At 40.9% G+C, this 16,266-nt stretch overlaps 3 protein-coding genes across 6 annotated transcripts; 1 reads left to right on the forward strand and 2 right to left on the reverse strand.

Annotated features, from left to right (window-relative positions):
• Positions 1 to 1,981: 1,981 nt before the first annotated feature.
• LOC127944266 (trafficking protein particle complex subunit 1-like) lies at positions 1,982 to 3,827 on the reverse strand. Of its 2 annotated transcripts, XM_052540148.1 has the most exons (6): positions 3,687 to 3,827; positions 3,548 to 3,588; positions 3,210 to 3,308; positions 2,871 to 2,941; positions 2,534 to 2,672; positions 1,982 to 2,399 (listed from the first exon to the last, which is right to left on the reverse strand). In XM_052540148.1, exons 3-6 carry the CDS (start codon positions 3,306 to 3,308, stop codon positions 2,271 to 2,273), a joined length of 438 nt encoding a protein of 145 aa, XP_052396108.1. In that variant the 5' UTR covers positions 3,548 to 3,588; positions 3,687 to 3,827; the 3' UTR covers positions 1,982 to 2,270. The 2 variants fall into 2 exon arrangements, with proteins under 2 accessions (XP_052396108.1, XP_052396107.1); XM_052540147.1 differs by lacking the exons at positions 3,548 to 3,588; positions 3,687 to 3,827 and adding an exon at positions 3,453 to 3,479.
• On the forward strand, positions 3,775 to 5,987 carry LOC127944265 (proteasome subunit beta type-6). The gene is made up of 6 exons (XM_052540146.1): positions 3,775 to 3,898; positions 4,570 to 4,637; positions 4,712 to 4,843; positions 4,918 to 5,047; positions 5,128 to 5,272; positions 5,778 to 5,987. Exons 1-6 carry the CDS (start codon positions 3,803 to 3,805, stop codon positions 5,903 to 5,905), a joined length of 699 nt encoding a protein of 232 aa, XP_052396106.1. The 5' UTR covers positions 3,775 to 3,802; the 3' UTR covers positions 5,906 to 5,987.
• On the reverse strand, positions 5,987 to 13,688 carry LOC127944264 (platelet glycoprotein Ib alpha chain-like). Of its 3 annotated transcripts, none has more exons than XM_052540143.1 (3): positions 13,574 to 13,688; positions 12,851 to 13,135; positions 5,987 to 7,273 (listed from the first exon to the last, which is right to left on the reverse strand). In XM_052540143.1, the coding sequence occupies exons 1-3, from the start codon at positions 13,671 to 13,673 to the stop codon at positions 6,660 to 6,662; spliced, it is 999 nt and encodes a 332-aa protein (XP_052396103.1). In that variant the 5' UTR covers positions 13,674 to 13,688; the 3' UTR covers positions 5,987 to 6,659. The 3 variants fall into 3 exon arrangements, with proteins under 3 accessions (XP_052396103.1, XP_052396104.1, XP_052396105.1); XM_052540144.1 differs by lacking the exon at positions 13,574 to 13,688 and adding an exon at positions 13,366 to 13,567; XM_052540145.1 differs by lacking the exon at positions 13,574 to 13,688 and adding an exon at positions 13,366 to 13,567 and having other exon boundaries at positions 12,851 to 13,166.
• Between the last annotated feature and the right edge of the window lie 2,578 nt (positions 13,689 to 16,266).

The following is a 16,266-nucleotide window of genomic DNA, read 5'->3' on the forward strand; positions in this document are numbered from 1 at the left end:
TCCAGATTTGACACGTCTGTACAGAAGAGGTCTGAAAGAGTCGTCAGTCGTCTAAACCTGCTTCTGATGAACATCTGCAGAACACGACAGGATTGTGTCAGTCATAGTTCAATACACTGCAGAATATAGATATCATGAAACATATGAAGTCTGACATCATGAGTTCATGCTCAAAACAGAAACGTATATCTGCCAGCGGGGTATTCCCTTTGAATGAAATCTGTTTCTCAGAAAACAGTACTTTACATCATGTTATTTTGTTTAGATTTGTTTAGACAAAAATATAAGAAAATCCTGTTTGCAGTGCAGGCTGTGTCTTTTTGGAAGAAAGCACTTTAGAAACGTCGTCAGGTTTATCAGCGCATTAAACTGTGTGAAAGAGCCGACACACACACACACACACACACACTGACTCAGTGACTTCCTGTCTGGGGCAGGAAGTGGAGAAACTGTCTGTTGTTCATGTGAGGATTCTCATTGATCTTCAACACCCTCCTCTCTCGGTTTCTTTCTTATTTCCACTCATCCTCACAACCTGTTCCTCTCATGTAACCTCATCTCATCTCGTTCAGTGTGAGCGCACACACACACACACACACACACACACACTTCCCTCGGTATAATATGCCCTTTTTAGGCAAACTAGGAAGTGAGAGAATGTGGGGGAGATGATGAAAAGTGTGATAGAGGGAAGGAATCTCTTGTTGTTTGTGTGAAGGCAGTGTTTTCTCCAGAGCTCCAGCACGAGGCTGATCTTCTGGACGGTGAGGAGGACACTGTGTGCGGCTGAACAGATGAAGAAAGAGTTAAACCAGTGCAGAAGTGAGCTGTTGTGACATGCTGAGGAATTCTGGGAGGAATGTGTGTTTTCTGTGAACAGCGCCTCCTTCTGATGAGATGTAAAACTGATCGAGCGGACAGAAGCGGGTTCTTTAAAAACTCCTGCTTTCAGTTCCTCAAACACTTTAATTAGAAGCAGATTGATTAGATCTGATGAGTCTGAGCTACATTCGGTTCAACCAAGCAGAAATACTTTCATCACGCTGTATTATCACCACTTTTCTTTTTTGTAATCAGCACAGGTTTTTTATTTCTTTTTAGAACCGATTCATAGGCCTCGTTGATCTGAGTTTATGAGTTTATGAATGAAAAAAACAACTTTTTCTGTGGATATTTTTGTCAGCTCCACTCATAAGCTCAGATCAGTGAGGCCTAAGATCAATCAGTGACAAAAAGAAATAATGTAAAGAAAACCAGCTGAAGACAAACACTGAATACAGTATGTGTAGAATAATGAGAGAAGTGACCTGGGAACACCACAAGTGTAAGAAGATGAGGAAAGTCCCACGAAGAGTACAGAACTTGAGAAGTTTATAAATACTATATAAATAAAGGTAAAAAAAATTATAATAATAATACTCAGATATGCCAGATGCATCTCACAATTCAGATTTTGTTCTTTATTTCTCACAAATCTTCCAAATCTCTGAGGTGAAACAGCTCAGTCTCAGTTTAGTCTGGGTCTACAGGTTCAAGCCTTGTCTGTGAAACCAGGAGAAATATTCTGAAGAAAGAAGTGAGAAATACATCAGAATTGATCAAGAAAGACCTGATCTTCTGGTTTGGAGCTATAGCCCGCTGACATCCAGTGCCACAGAACCAAACAGAGAAGAAGTGCTGTCCTTATAGCTGTACTACGGTAATCATTTTCCCCGACACACACAGATCTGTGCTCAAGTCTCGGGACACTACTATCAGCAGCTGCAGGGACACAGATACACAACACACAGAAGGGTCTCTCTAAACCGTTAATTATCATTGTTTCTGTCAGAGCAAACATCCAATAAATACAGTTTTGGACATTATTCTACACTAAATCTCCGAAAGCTTTATAAACAACAATAAACAAGAAATAAATAAATAAAATAACACTTTGTGAAATCTTTACCATCATGTCCCGAGAACAAACACAAAAACTGGCTTCAGTTAAAAAAAGAGTCATTTATTTTGATCAAGTCTTCCAATAATCAACAGTGATGATGAACAGAAGAAGTGTGTGTGTGTGTGTGTGAGTGAGAGTGTGTGAGTGTGTGTGTGTGTGAGAGTGTGTGTGTGTGTGTGTGAGTGAGAGTGTGTGAGTGTGTGTGTGTGTGTGTGTGAGAGTGTGTGTGTGCGTGTGTGTGTGTGTGCGTGCGTGTGTGACTGTGTGTGTGAGTGTGTGTGTGTGTGTGTGTGAGTAAGAGTGTGTGTGTGTGTCTGTGTGTGTGTGTTCAGGCGGCGCGGACGCTGAAGAACGGTAACGCTCGGATGAAAGAGTCCAGTTTGCTGCTGAACAGATCGCTCTGGAGAGACTCGCCCAGAACACACAGAGGATTCCTCACGATGTACTCCACATACAGCTGCAGACACACACACACACACACAGTCACCAGAGAGAAGAGAGAGTGTGTGAGAGAGAGAGAGAGAGAGAGAGAGAGAGAGAGAAAGTGTGTGAGTGTGTGTGTGTGTCTGTGTCTGTGTGTGTGTTTCTCACAGTGCTGTAGATCTGCTGCAGTGTGTCTCTACAGTTCGGTACACCGAGGTCAGTGTTCAGCACCAGTTTGATTCCTGTTGGAGTTTCATAATAATGCAGCTTGTAACGGCTGGTCTGGAACGCCAGGAACCCGTCTTTCCTGAAGCACTGAGTCAAGGAGAACTAGCACACACACACACACACACACACGCACACAAACACACACACGCACACAAACACACACACACACACACTCTCTCTCTCTCTCTCACACACACACACACAAACACTCTCTCTCTCTCTCTCTCTCTCTCACACACACACACACACACACACACACACACGAGAGGGAGGATACATGTCCAGTGGACTCATCTTACTGATGAAGGAGCGGATGGAGAACAGCATGCCGTACATCAGCTTGAACTCCTGAAGAACACAACAGATCATCATCATCATCATCATCATCATCACTAACAGATTCTCATCTCTCAGAACATCACGTGACTCTACACAGAACCACATTAACACAAACATGGGATTAGAAAGAGACATTAACATTAAAAGAAAGATAAAAGAAGCATCGTATGCCCTGTAGCTCATGAGGTTTATCATCCAGTTAATCATCATAACAAACATATTAAAAACATGACAAGTCTTTCTGATCCATAACTTCACAGACAGACAGATTCTGAACCTCTTCTTTGGAGATTCCTGCTTGTTTCTTGCGGTTCCACTCGCTGTAATGAAGGCAGGAGCCATTGCGATCAAATATGTACAGGTTATGAACAGTCATCTGAGAGAAATCACAGAAATCACACTGATTACACTGATGATGATGAGAGTTTAAAATCATAACCTCGTTTCTGCTCAACATCACGATTAACAACAATCAGCACATGACTAAAGGAAATGATTTAAACACGACACGTGTTTACACCCTCTCGATCATCTGTATTGTGTTTAATTCATATGAAGCGAAATGTCGATGGATTTGTTAGTATATACTGTTATTATTTGTCATTATTTGTTTACCTTCCGCGCGGCGTCTGTCCGGAGACTGACTCGACGGCTGCCTGAACGATTATCAACAAAACGCCATACAACAATATATCAATTTAATTTGCTTCAAATTACCATTATTTAAAAAAAACTAAAATAAAAAAGTTTTAACTCTGTAATGCAATTCACGGTTGTGTTTTGTGGTCTATCAGGCGATTATGATCGTTTAAAACAGGCGCTTATGCGGACTCCTGCCCCGGGGTCCTTCAGTACCGCTGTATAGTAAAGATGGCAACAGTGCTGCAGTTTCCTGCTAACATTTCTACTTTAAACAATTATAATGATCTATATCCTGACTGGACGCAGAGAGAAGTCAGCACAGGGGTGAGGAGCGCTTCTAACTCTAATAATAATCTCACATGACTGAGTTCTAGTGAATAGAAACGCGTTTGTTTGGTGGTTCTGCGGTGAATGATGCAGCAGATTGTGAAGCTCAGCGCTACACACATCCACTGAGTCTGGATTTATTCATTATTATAGGAGCACGGTCACTAATTATGAGATTATTATCATCTCACAGCTGAAAGATCTGATGATATAACAGAATGAAACGTTTTAATCTCTGTAAAAAAAATCAAAATTATCGTTCTTAATTCAGATATATTTTTAAATTGTAAGTTTGTGTATCACAATAACTTTATTTAATTTCGTGATTATTGCTTTTTTCTCACAAAACTGCTTTTTTTTCCCTGTTTGACATGCTTTGTTCTCAGAATTATTTTTTATCTAACATTTTCTACTTGATACTATGATTTTTATCTCACAATTATTACTTTTTGCTCAGATTTAAAAAAAAAATCTTTTATTATTTTTCCCCCCTATCATCTGAGAGTGTATTAATTTTTGGACTGAATTTTCTCCAAACCTTTTTTATTTTCCCTTAAAACTGCAAGTTTATATTTTTATATAAAATAATATTTATTATTGTGTGTTGGACACAATCTCCTGTGTGTGTCTCTCTGTGTGTGTGTGTGTGTGTGTGTGTGTGTTTGTAGACCACCATCATGGCGGTGGAGTTTGACGGAGGAGTGGTGATGGGCGCTGACTCCCGCACCACCACCGGGTGAGACACACTGACCGCTTCTACATCAGTCTGATGATTGTGCTCTGTCTGACCGCTTGATGTGATCCGTGCAGAGCTTACATCGCTAACCGTGTGACGGACAAGCTGACTCCCATCCACGAGCGGATCTTGTGCTGTCGCTCGGGCTCGGCGGCGGACACACAGGCCATCGCTGACGCCGTCACCTACCAGCTGGGCTTCCACAGGTACAGCGGCTGGGCTCCTGCGCCGGGACGTCCAGCGCTCGCTCAGGCTCTCACGCTCTCTTCTGTGTCCTCAGCATCGAGCTGGATGAGGCTCCTCTGGTGCAGACCGCTGCCAGTCTGTTCAGGGACATGTGCTACAGGTACAGAGAGGAGCTGATGGCCGGCATCATCGTGGGCGGCTGGGACCCTCGCAGAGGAGGACAGGTACAGCTCCAGCACGAGTCTGATCCCTGATGGAGAAGAGCGGCTCCCTGAGTGTGTGTGTGTGTGTGTGTGTGTGTCAGGTGTACACCGTGCCGGTCGGAGGGATGATGACCAGACAGCCGGTGTCCGTCGGAGGATCCGGCAGCAGCTACATCTACGGATACGTGGACTCCAACTACAGACCTGGGATGAGCAAAGAGGAGTGTCTCAAATTCACCGCAGGAGGTCAGACACACACACACTCTCTCTCTCTCACACACACACTCTCTCTCTCACACACACTCTCTCACTCTCTTTCTCACTCACACACACAGAGCTTTTCAATCTTTCATAAATTCTGAGCTTTTTCTCTAAATTGTGATTTTAAAGCTTTTCAGAATAGTTGAATCAAGTGGATCATTGAATTACTTTTTAATTTCTCAATTCATATTTGTTGTCCTCTAAATGGTCTTTAATCTCAATTTGGATTATTGTTCTCTAAACTGCACCTAAAGCTTCAGCGCCACACACTGGTCAAAATGATGTAAATACAGTAAACTCCTGCATTAAAAAAAAACAATTACAAAAAAGCTACCAAACCAACCGGAAGTGTAATTTATTAAATGCAACAACAACAAAACAAATCATTTGATCCTATTAAAATATGAAGTCTCTTTATAATGTGATCTTTTCAGGACTGGTTTTGATTAATCAGTGACTTAACTAATATAGTTTGTGTGTGTGTGTGCAGCGCTGTCTCTGGCCATGGAGAGGGACGGCTCCAGCGGTGGAGTGGTCAGACTAGCGGTCATCTCGGAGCAGGGTGTGGAGAGACAGGTCATCCTCGGGAACCAGCTTCCCAAGTTCTCCACCGTCTGAACCGGATCTGTGCTTCATCTGAACCTCACAGTGTTTCTCAGTGTTTGTCACACAAAGCTCCAATAAACACCACTTCACTCGACCTGTTTGTGTCTCGCTGCTTTATTCAGTTACATTGATTAAATGTAATAATTTTACTACATTACATGCTTTATTCCAGACCTCTATATGGATTTGGGAATCGGCCCAAAGAGGTCTTAAAAACTGTGAAAGTCCATTTTTAATATAATAATGGAATGTAGGATAACTAATCTAGAAGCGTAATGAGATTCTGCATGAATTCTACACATCTGACTATGATTAATATACAGGTATATGAGCACAGGTGAGATTACGAATAACAGGTTCAGTTGTGTTGTCAGGTATAACAGCAATCTGACACATCTTTACACTATTTGATCAATTCATCAATGGTTTGAAGCTGTTAAACATTTGATCTGGACTAAGTCATTTCTGGTGAATTAATAGATGTATATGTAAATAAGGCAATTATTTCCATGTTTTAATGGTCCGCTTTTTTGGTTGGACCGTGAGTGTTTTCCATGTGTTTGGTTCTTGGACGGCTTAAGTGGGAAGATAGAGACTGGTAGGAGTCGAGATAAAATATCCAGAATTTATACCAGATGTTGGTCCAGGTCTCAGTGACCCAATACTTTTCAATGGAGGTCCATGATTTGGTGGAATGGAGCAGGTGGGCGTCTGTGGCAGCGTCCTGTAGAGCAGTCGGCGTCTGAGTTGGGGAAATTGGTTATACTTAGTTTGTCGGAACAACACGGGGTGCTTCAAGATCTGAAAGAATACAAAAGGGTTTGGTATATTGGTCACCGCTGGGATGAGGGGGATCTGGTGGACAGAAGTCGCTCTCCTCCAGCTTAATGATGGGTCGTCTGAGCAGGTGAGGAGGTCCAGAACACAGCACAGAGTCGGCGGCAGGGATGATGTTATATAGTCCCTCGTGCATGTAGATGTTGTGTTCCTGGTCGTTCAGGAAGCTGTGGAGGTATCCGACAGCACAGCTGCAGAGCCAGGGATTGTGGGTCAGGTAAACATAAGGAAGCTCAGGTTTGGACGAGAAGAACCCATCGGGCATCAGCGAGACACTGTTATTCTCCAGGTCAAAGGTCTTCAGGCTGCTGGAGGACACGAGATCCAGGAGACGAGGAGGGAGCACAGGAAGCTTGTTCTGAGACAGATTAATGACCTCCAGACGCGGCAGGTCACTGAAGGTGTCGTTCTGAAGGGAACCAATCTGGTTCCTGTCTAAGTAGATCTCCATCAGACTGGGAGCGCAGCGGAACACCAGTCCTCCCAAACCAGTTAACATGTTACCAGACAAACGCAAGACGCTCAGCTTCTCCAGCACTGGACCTGAAAGAGACACACACAGACATCTGTCACTTTTCCACTGCATGGTACGGTTCGGTGCGGTTCTGGGGTGCATTTCCCAAAACCATAGTTGCTAACCTGTTAGCAACTTAGTTGGTTGGCAATGGGAAATTGCATTGCAACCAACAAAATTGCTAACTTAGTTAACACCTATGGTTTTGGGAAATGCACTCCTGTACAGTTAAAGATACAATTTGTACAATTTCTAGGGGCAGTAGTGGCTCAGTGGTTCATGTACAGTAGGTTGTCCACAAAACAGAAGGTTGGTGGTTCAATCCCCGGCTCCACCTGACCAAGTGTCGAGGTGTATACACTCACAGACCAGAACACCAGAGATAACATTATTTACTACAATAAGCTTTATCAGCGGTTCCCAATTCCATCCCCTATTTCGGAATGAGGTAAACCCCTGCTCAGGGAGCAGGGAGCGATGAAAACTGTGTAGGGATCATATCAATCAGAACACAGTTCATGCATGTATCTCTCTTCTAAGCTGGTATCTGAATTGGGTGTGTTAACTCAGCGAGACATGCAAAATATGCAGAACGGAAAGCGCAAGAACTGGAAGTGGGAACGGCTGGGCTCAGGGGTGGTTCTAGGGTGAGTGGAGATCTGGGGCTTAGCCCAGAAAAATCCATGTATGTGACTTTTTATTTTAATAAATCAGAAAGATTTACCTTATTTAAAATATACAAAAACAATAAAAACAAATTTAAGACATTTTATTTAAAGTATTGAGGAAAATACATTTGCTTTTTGCAAACAAAAATTAAGAATTGCAAAACAAATGAAACAGCGCGAAAGCAATGATTTTGCAATACATATTTTCCATGGTCATATCTATTACGTAGCAGCAACGCTGCTTTTATTTTGCGTGTCAGTCTAGTTTGAGCTTGCAATACCATTTTTCCTTTGCGCTTCACTTTTCTGCACGTCACTCTTTGTGGCACCGTTTTTGACGTGGGGGCGGAGTCAATGGACGGGGGCGTGTACAGCATGCCTCCATGGAAGTGACGTCATCGGCCCGAGACGCAGCTCACTGATCCAGGTCCTGTCATGATGAGCAGAGACTTTCGACTGGATCGTTTATTTTTATTCAGTAGCATTAAAACATTCATTTTTTGTTTTATTTACTACTTTATTAACATGTATGTGTATTAGCAGCGTTTGCTCAAGTAAAAGAAGTTGTTAACATGAACATCTGCTGTTTATTTCTCTTCATGTGCACACTTTTCTAGCATTATGTGTATTGGGATGGCAAATCATTTGAGTCAGTTCGGGAGTTCGTAGCGGGATCGCGAATCATTTGAGTCAGTTCGGGAGTTCTTAGCGGGATCGCGAATCATTTGAGTCAATTTGGGGATCGCGATTCATTTGAATAAGTTCGGGAGTTCGTAGCGGGATCGCGAATCATTTGAGTCAATTTGGGGATCGCGAATCATTTGAATAAGTTCGGGAGTTCGTAGCGGGATCGCGAATCATTTGAGTCAATTTGGGGATCGCGAATCATTTGAATAAGTTCGGGAGTTCGTAGCGGGATCGCGTATCATTTGAGTCAGTTTGGGGATCGCAAATTATTTGAAACAGATCGGGAGTGCGTAGCGGGATCGCGAATCATTTGAGTCATCTGACTCCAGTTTGGGAGTTGGAGCGGGATCGCGAATCATTTGAGTCATCTGACTCCAGTTTGGGAGTTGGAGCGGGATCGCGAATCATTTGAGTCATTTTGACAATCACGAATCATTCGAGTCAGTTCGGGAGTTCGTAGCGGGTTCGCGAATCATTTGAGTCAGTTTGAGGATCGCGAATCATTTGAATCAATTCGGGAGTTCATAGCGGGATCGCGAATCATTTGAGTCAGTTTGGGTTCGTAAATCATAGCTGTATATGGATAGGCATTTGTAACTAATTTAGTAGCTAGTTATAATTACATTTTCCATGCTTGTTTAGGTGTGAAATGTGAACTTGTATTTTTTGTTTTAATGATGTGCCTTTTAACAGTATCAAGTATATTCAAAAACTAAACAAATCGTGCCTAAAAAGTGCATGCATCTAGGCTAATGTAAAGTTACATGATGAAGTCATACTAGTGCGCGTGTGCATTTTGAGTGCGTTCTTTCACTGCATTATTCGGTGTATTCAAATGAATTTATGAATGCATGTGAATGATCACAAAATTCAAAATATGAACCCTTTGTGCCAAAACGGTTCTTTCTTGTCATTATAGAACCTTTCTAGCATGAAAGGTTCTTTGGAGTTGAGTAAAGAACCCTATGGTTCTATACAGAACCCCAATGATCCCTTTCTTCTAACAGTTTGTTGTCATAAGCAGGGTTGGTTCTAGGGTGAGTGGAGATCCATGTATGTGACTTTTTATTTTAATAAATCAGAAAGATTTACCTAGTTTAAAATATACAAAAACAATAAAAACAAATCTAAAACATTTTATTTAAAGTTTATCCCTTGAATTCTGACACATATGCTGATGTTGTGTCTCTATCTCACTTTTTTTTTTTTTTTTTTGTCTCGGTCTCTGTTTTATTTTATTTTCCAATCAAGCCTGACTGGCTACACTCGTCCTGGTAGAACAGGGATAAGAAGCAAAGCAGTGCACTGACACACTCTTACTCTATAAAGATACACCGGTCAAAGGACTTTATCTCTGTGTTTAAAGCCAGGTATAATTATAAACGCAGGGCTCTATACACTTATATTTTTGAAGGAGGACTTACACAGCACTTACAAATTGCATAAATGATCATAAGAAGGTTAATGTATCAAATATACAATTTGGATCGCGAATCATTTGAGTCAATTTGGGGATCGCGAATCATTTGAATAAGTTCGGGAGTTCGTAGCGGGATCGCGAATCATTTGAGTAAGTTCGGGAGTCCTTAGCGGGATCGCGATTCATTTGAGTAAGTTCGGGAGTTCTTAGCGGGATCGCGATTCATTTGAATAAGTTCAGGAGTTCGTAGCGGGATCGCGAATCATTTGAGTCAATTTGGGGATCACGAATCATTTGAATAAGTTCGGGAGTTCGTAGCGGGATCGCGAATCATTTGAGTCAGTTTGGGGATCACGAATCATTTGAATAAGTTCGGGAGTTCGTAGCGGGATCGCGAATCATTTGAGTAAGTTCGGGAGTTCGTAGCGGGATCGCGATTCATTTGAGTAAGTTCGGGAGTTCTTAGCGGGATCGCGATTCATTTGAATAAGTACAGGAGTTCGTAGCGGGATCGCGAATCATTTGAGTCAATTTGGGGATCACGAATCATTTGAATAAGTTCGGGAGTTCGTAGCGGGATCGCGAATCATTTGAGTCAGTTTGGGGATCACGAATCATTTGAATAAGTTCGGGAGTTCGTAGCGGGATCGCGAATCATTTGAGTCAGTTTGGGGATCGCAAATTATTTGAAACAGTTCGGGAGTGCATAGCGGGATCGCGAATCATTTGAGTCATCTGACTCCAGTTTGGGAGTTGGAGCGGGTTCGCGAATCATTTGAATCAGTTTGAGGATCACGAATCATTTGAATCATTTCGGGAGTTCATAGCGGGATCGCGAATCATTTGAGTCAGTTTGTGTTCGTAAATCATAGCTGTATATGGATAGGCATTTGTAACTAATTTAGTAGCTAGTTATAATTAAATTTTCCACGCTTGTTTAGGTTTGAAATGTGAACTTGTATTTTTTGTTTTAATGATGTGCCTTTTAACAGTATCAAGTATATTCAAAAACTAAACAAATCGTGCCTAAAAAGTGCATGCATCTAGGCTAATGTAAAGTTATATGATGAAGTCATACTAGTGCGCGTGTGCATTTTGAGTGCGTTCTTTCACTGCATTATTCGGTGTATTCAAATGAATTTATGAATGCATGTGAATGATCACAAAATTCAAAATATGAACCCTTTGTGCCAAAACGGTTCTTTCTTGTCATTATAGAACCTTTCTAGCATGAAAGGTTCTTTGGAGTTGAGTAAAGAACCCTATGGTTCTATACAGAACCCCAATGATCCCTTTCTTCTAACAGTTTGTTGTCATAAGCAGGGTTGGTTCTAGGGTGAGTGGAGATCCATGTATGTGACTTTTTATTTTAATAAATCAGAAAGATTTACCTAGTTTAAAATATACAAAAACAATAAAAACAAATCTAAAACATTTTATTTAAAGTTTATCCCTTGAATTCTGACACATATGCTGATGTTGTGTCTCTATCTCACTTTTTTTTTTTTTTTTTGTCTCGGTCTCTGTTTTATTTTATTTTCCAATCAAGCCTGACTGGCTACACTCGTCCTGGTAGAACAGGGATAAGAAGCAAAGCAGTGCACTGACACACTCTTACTCTATAAAGATACACCGGTCAAAGGACTTTATCTCTGTGTTTAAAGCCAAGTATAATTATAAACGTAGGGCTCTGCACTTATATTTTTGAAGGAGGACTTACACAGCACTTACAAATTGCATAAATGATCATAAGAAGGTTAATGTATCAAATATACAATTTGGAATAGGCTACAGAAATATGAAATTATGAAAAAAAATTAGAATGGTACTTTGCCACTAGGTGGCGGCATGCCACTGCCTTAATGAGTGAGTCGGTCAGTCATTTAATCAATGGATTCGTTAGAAACGGATGATTCATTCGGAAAAAAAAGTGTGTGTGTGTGTGTGTGTGTGTCCTACAGACTGTTAACTGTTCGATGTTCAAAATGTGACGTTAAATCAGACACAATTTAAAACCGAAAAATAAATATAAAAGTTACAGATACCTGAAGTAAGCTGTTGTATCTCGGCATTCAAGTGTTTTGGCTGGGGGGTTTTACTTCCTTTTTTTAAGAAGAAGATTCATTTTGAAATATCTATTTTAATTTTCGAATAAATTGATCTAGTAAAATACTACACGCCAACAAACCGCCTGCCTCCAAAAGATCTCACTTCATTGGCTGATCGTACAGACGCTCATCGATGGTTGGCCAGTTTACATGTCAGTCACAAGCACTAGACTCAGTGGGCGGTTTTTGTCGGATGTGAATGACAACGCGTACTTACTTGGGTAAATTTACAGACCCTGTGGAATTGAGTCGAGAGATATTTATTTATTTATTTAAATTCTAATATAAATTACTTTATTGGGCATGAAAACTCATTGATGGCATGGTGGTAATAAAAACATTCGGGGCTTTACTGAAAACATTCGGGGCTCCAGCCCCCTTCGCCCACCCCTAACGCCGCCCCTGGCTGGGCTACATCATGTGTCATTCACCGGTGAGAAAACTTTAAAAGTACTACAATACCAGGAAGAAAGACCGGGTTGTTTGTCTGCCATTCTTGGTCCTATGCCTTCCACAGAATTAATAAACACAGTAAAATCAGACCATGTAACTTAATGATTGCTAGACTTTCAACCAACATAACAAAACATGTTTCTGAAGACAATCACCTATTGCACCTTTAATAAATTATTTTACAAACTATTCCCAAAAGTAGTCACGACTGATATATATCTATATCTATCTATCTATCTAAGTATATCTATATAGTGTGTGCTTGTTTACCCGGCGGCTGCAGTGTGCTGATGTTATTGTGGCTCAGGTCCAGCTCGTGCAGCTCTGTGAATCCAGAATACATGGACCAGGACAGAGAAGTGAACTGGTTTCCAGTGAGAACCAGGACCTGTGTGTCTGTGTGGATGCCCTGGGGAACAGCGGTCAGTCCCTGACCCACACAACTCACACGCGGTCGATGATCCTGGTTCCTGTCGCTCTGACAGCTGCTGCTCGTCAAGATGAAGCACCGTATGAGGAGGAAGACCAGGATGATGAAGCATGGCATGATGAAGGCTGCTCGGAATTAAGACATCATTCAGCAAAACTGCAATCACAAGCTGTCTGTAAATGTAATGTTGTGTTGTTCTTTTGAACTTTCTATTCATCTGTGCATCTTAAAAAATTTAATGTATCACAGTTTCAGAAATGTTTCTAGAGCAGTAAATCATCACATTATTCTGATTTCTGAAGATCAGGTGAAAATTTGTATAAATCCTGTCAGTAGATTTTGAACCACTTCTTACCTCGTCCACTACGAGTTAAAGTCAAAGAGTCAAAGAGGTTCAGAAAAGAGAGACTGAACAGTCGCCAATAGAGACAAAATTAAAAGATTCCAGAGAAGATCGGGACCCCGCTATAGCTAACGGTATCAAGCTAGCGCTCAAAAAGCAACAAAGTACACTTGATTCGGTTGTGTCTGTAACTGTAAGAGAAGTAATAGACTGTACTGACCCCAGCACTCGTGATCTACACTTGGATATATACGAACACCCAACGATTCTGTAAAAGAGCTAAAAGCAGAAGTGTAATGGATCAACTGGGTGGGGATCATGTTAACTGTTAATGTCTCATTCCAGCAGATTTGGCAAAAGCGACTGCAAAGCTATAATGAGAAGATGTTGGTACATTAACAAATATTGCTACATAGTGTTCATCGTCTGGTTGACTACGACTTGTATTAATTTTTCTGAAAATTCATGTCATATGCACATAAACTGACAGTCACGTCTTATAAGCTAATACTAAATATTGTAGAAACTTTTCTGTAAAGTTGTAGTTAAAGTTGGATTCAAACTCGAATCAACCATATTCAAAGTTGTGGATGTGCATTTTAGTCTTAAGCCATGACAAGAGCTGAGCATACTGACAGGTTAGCATTGGTCTCCATTTACTGTCAAGTCACCTTTATTTATATACAGTATTGTTCAAAATAATAGCAGTACAATGTGACTAACCAGAATAATCAAGGTTTTTAGTATATTTTTTATTGCTACGTGGCAAACAAGTTACCAGTAGGTTCAGTAGATTGTCAGAAAACAAACAAGACCGAGCATTCATGATATGCACGCTCTTAAGGCTGTGCAATTGGGCAATTAGTTGAAAGGGGTGTGTTCAAAAAAATAGCAGTGTCAACTTTTGACTGTACAAACTCAAAACTATTTTGTACAAACATTTTTTTTTTCTGGGATTTAGCAATCCTGTGAATCACTAAACTAATATTTAGTTGTATGACCACAGTTTTTTAAAACTGCTTGACATCTGTGTGGCATGGAGTCAACCAACTTGTGGCACCTCTCAGCTGTTATTCCACTCCATGATTCTTTAACAACATTCCACAATTCATTCACATTTCTTGGTTTTGCTTCAGAAACAGCATTTTTGATATCACCCCACAAGTTCTCAATTGGATTAAGGTCTGGAGATTGGGCTGGCCACTCCATAACATTAATTTTGTTGGTTTGGAACCAAGACTTTGCCCGTTTACTAGTGTGTTTTGGGTCATTGTCTTGTTGAAACAACCATTTCAAGGGCATGTCCTCTTCAGCATAGGGCAACATGACCTCTTCAAGTATTTTAACATATGCAAACTGATCCATGATCCCTGGTATGCGATAAATAGGCCCAACACCATAGTAGGAGAAACATGCCCATATCATGATGCTTGCACCTCCATGCTTCACTGTCTTCACTGTGTACTGTGGCTTGAATTCAGAGTTTGGGGGTCGTCTCACAAACTGCCTGTGGCCCTTGGACCCAAAAAGAACAATTTTACTCTCATCAGTCCACAAAATGTTCCTCCATTTCTCTTTAGGCCAGTTGATGTGTTCTTTGGCAAATTGTAACCTCTTCTGCACATGCCTTTTTTTTAACAGAGGGACTTTGCGGGGGATTCTTGAAAATAGATTAGCTTCACACAGACGTCTTCTAACTGTCACAGTACTTACAGGTAACTCCAGACTGTCTTCGATCATCCTGGAGGTGATCATTGGCTGAGCCTTTGCCATTCTGGTTATTCTTCTATCCATTTTGATGGTTGTCTTCCGTTTTCTTCCACGTCTCTCTGGTTTTGCTCTCCATTTTAAGGCATTGGAGATCATTTTAGCTGAACAGCCTATCATTTTTTGCACCTCTTTATAGGTTTTCCCCTCTCTAATCAACTTTTTAATCAAAGTACGCTGTTCTTCTGAACAATGTCTTGAACGACCCATTTTCCTCAGCTTTCAAATGCATGTTCAACAAGTGTTGGCTTCATCCTTAAATAGGGGCCACCTGATTCACACCTGTTTCTTCACAAAATTGATGACCTCAGTGATTGAATGCCACACTGCTATTTTTTTGAACACACCCCTTTCAACTAATTCAACTAATTGCCCAATTGCACAGCCTTAAGAGCGTGCATATCATGAATGCTGGGTCTCATTTGTTTTCTGACAATCTACTGAACCTACTGGTAACTTGTTTGCCACGTAGCAATAAAAAATATACTAAAAACCTTGATTATTCTGGTTAGTCACATTGTACTGCTATTATTTTGAACAATACTGTAGCTCTTTAAACAAAATACATTGCGTCAAAGCAACTGAACAACATTCATTAGGAAAACAGTGTCTCAATAATGCAGAATGATAGTTAAAGGCAGTTCATCATTGAATTCAGTGATGTCATTTCTGTTCAGTTTAAATAGTGTCTGTACATTTATTTGCAATCAAGTCAATGATATCGCTGTAGATGAAGTGACCCCAACTAAGCAAGCCAGAGGCGACAGCGGCAAGGAACCGAAACTGTACAAAACTGAAACCGATTTCGATGAGTCAGTTTGTAAAGAGTACTTGGATAAATTAGGACTGCCTCGGATCACGCAGATGGATTTGGAGGAGCTTCATGAAGCACTAAAAGCCTTCAGAAGGGCAAATCACCAGGCCTAGATGGCCTTCCTCCTGAATTATATTTAGAAATAAGGGATGTGGTTGGGACTCTCAAGCTTGACTCATTTAATTTTGCAATCGGGTACATTACATTTCATTGAGACCAAAAAACATCTTTGATATCACAGCTTCTTAAAAAGGGTAAAGATCCATTAGATTGCTCCAACTACAGACCAGTATCACTCATCCCATGCTGGAAATAAAGATAATAAAAATGAT

The sequence above is a fragment of the Carassius gibelio genome, chromosome A23 (genome assembly GCF_023724105.1).
Source record: "Carassius gibelio isolate Cgi1373 ecotype wild population from Czech Republic chromosome A23, carGib1.2-hapl.c, whole genome shotgun sequence".
Lineage (NCBI taxonomy): Eukaryota > Metazoa > Chordata > Actinopteri > Cypriniformes > Cyprinidae > Carassius > Carassius gibelio.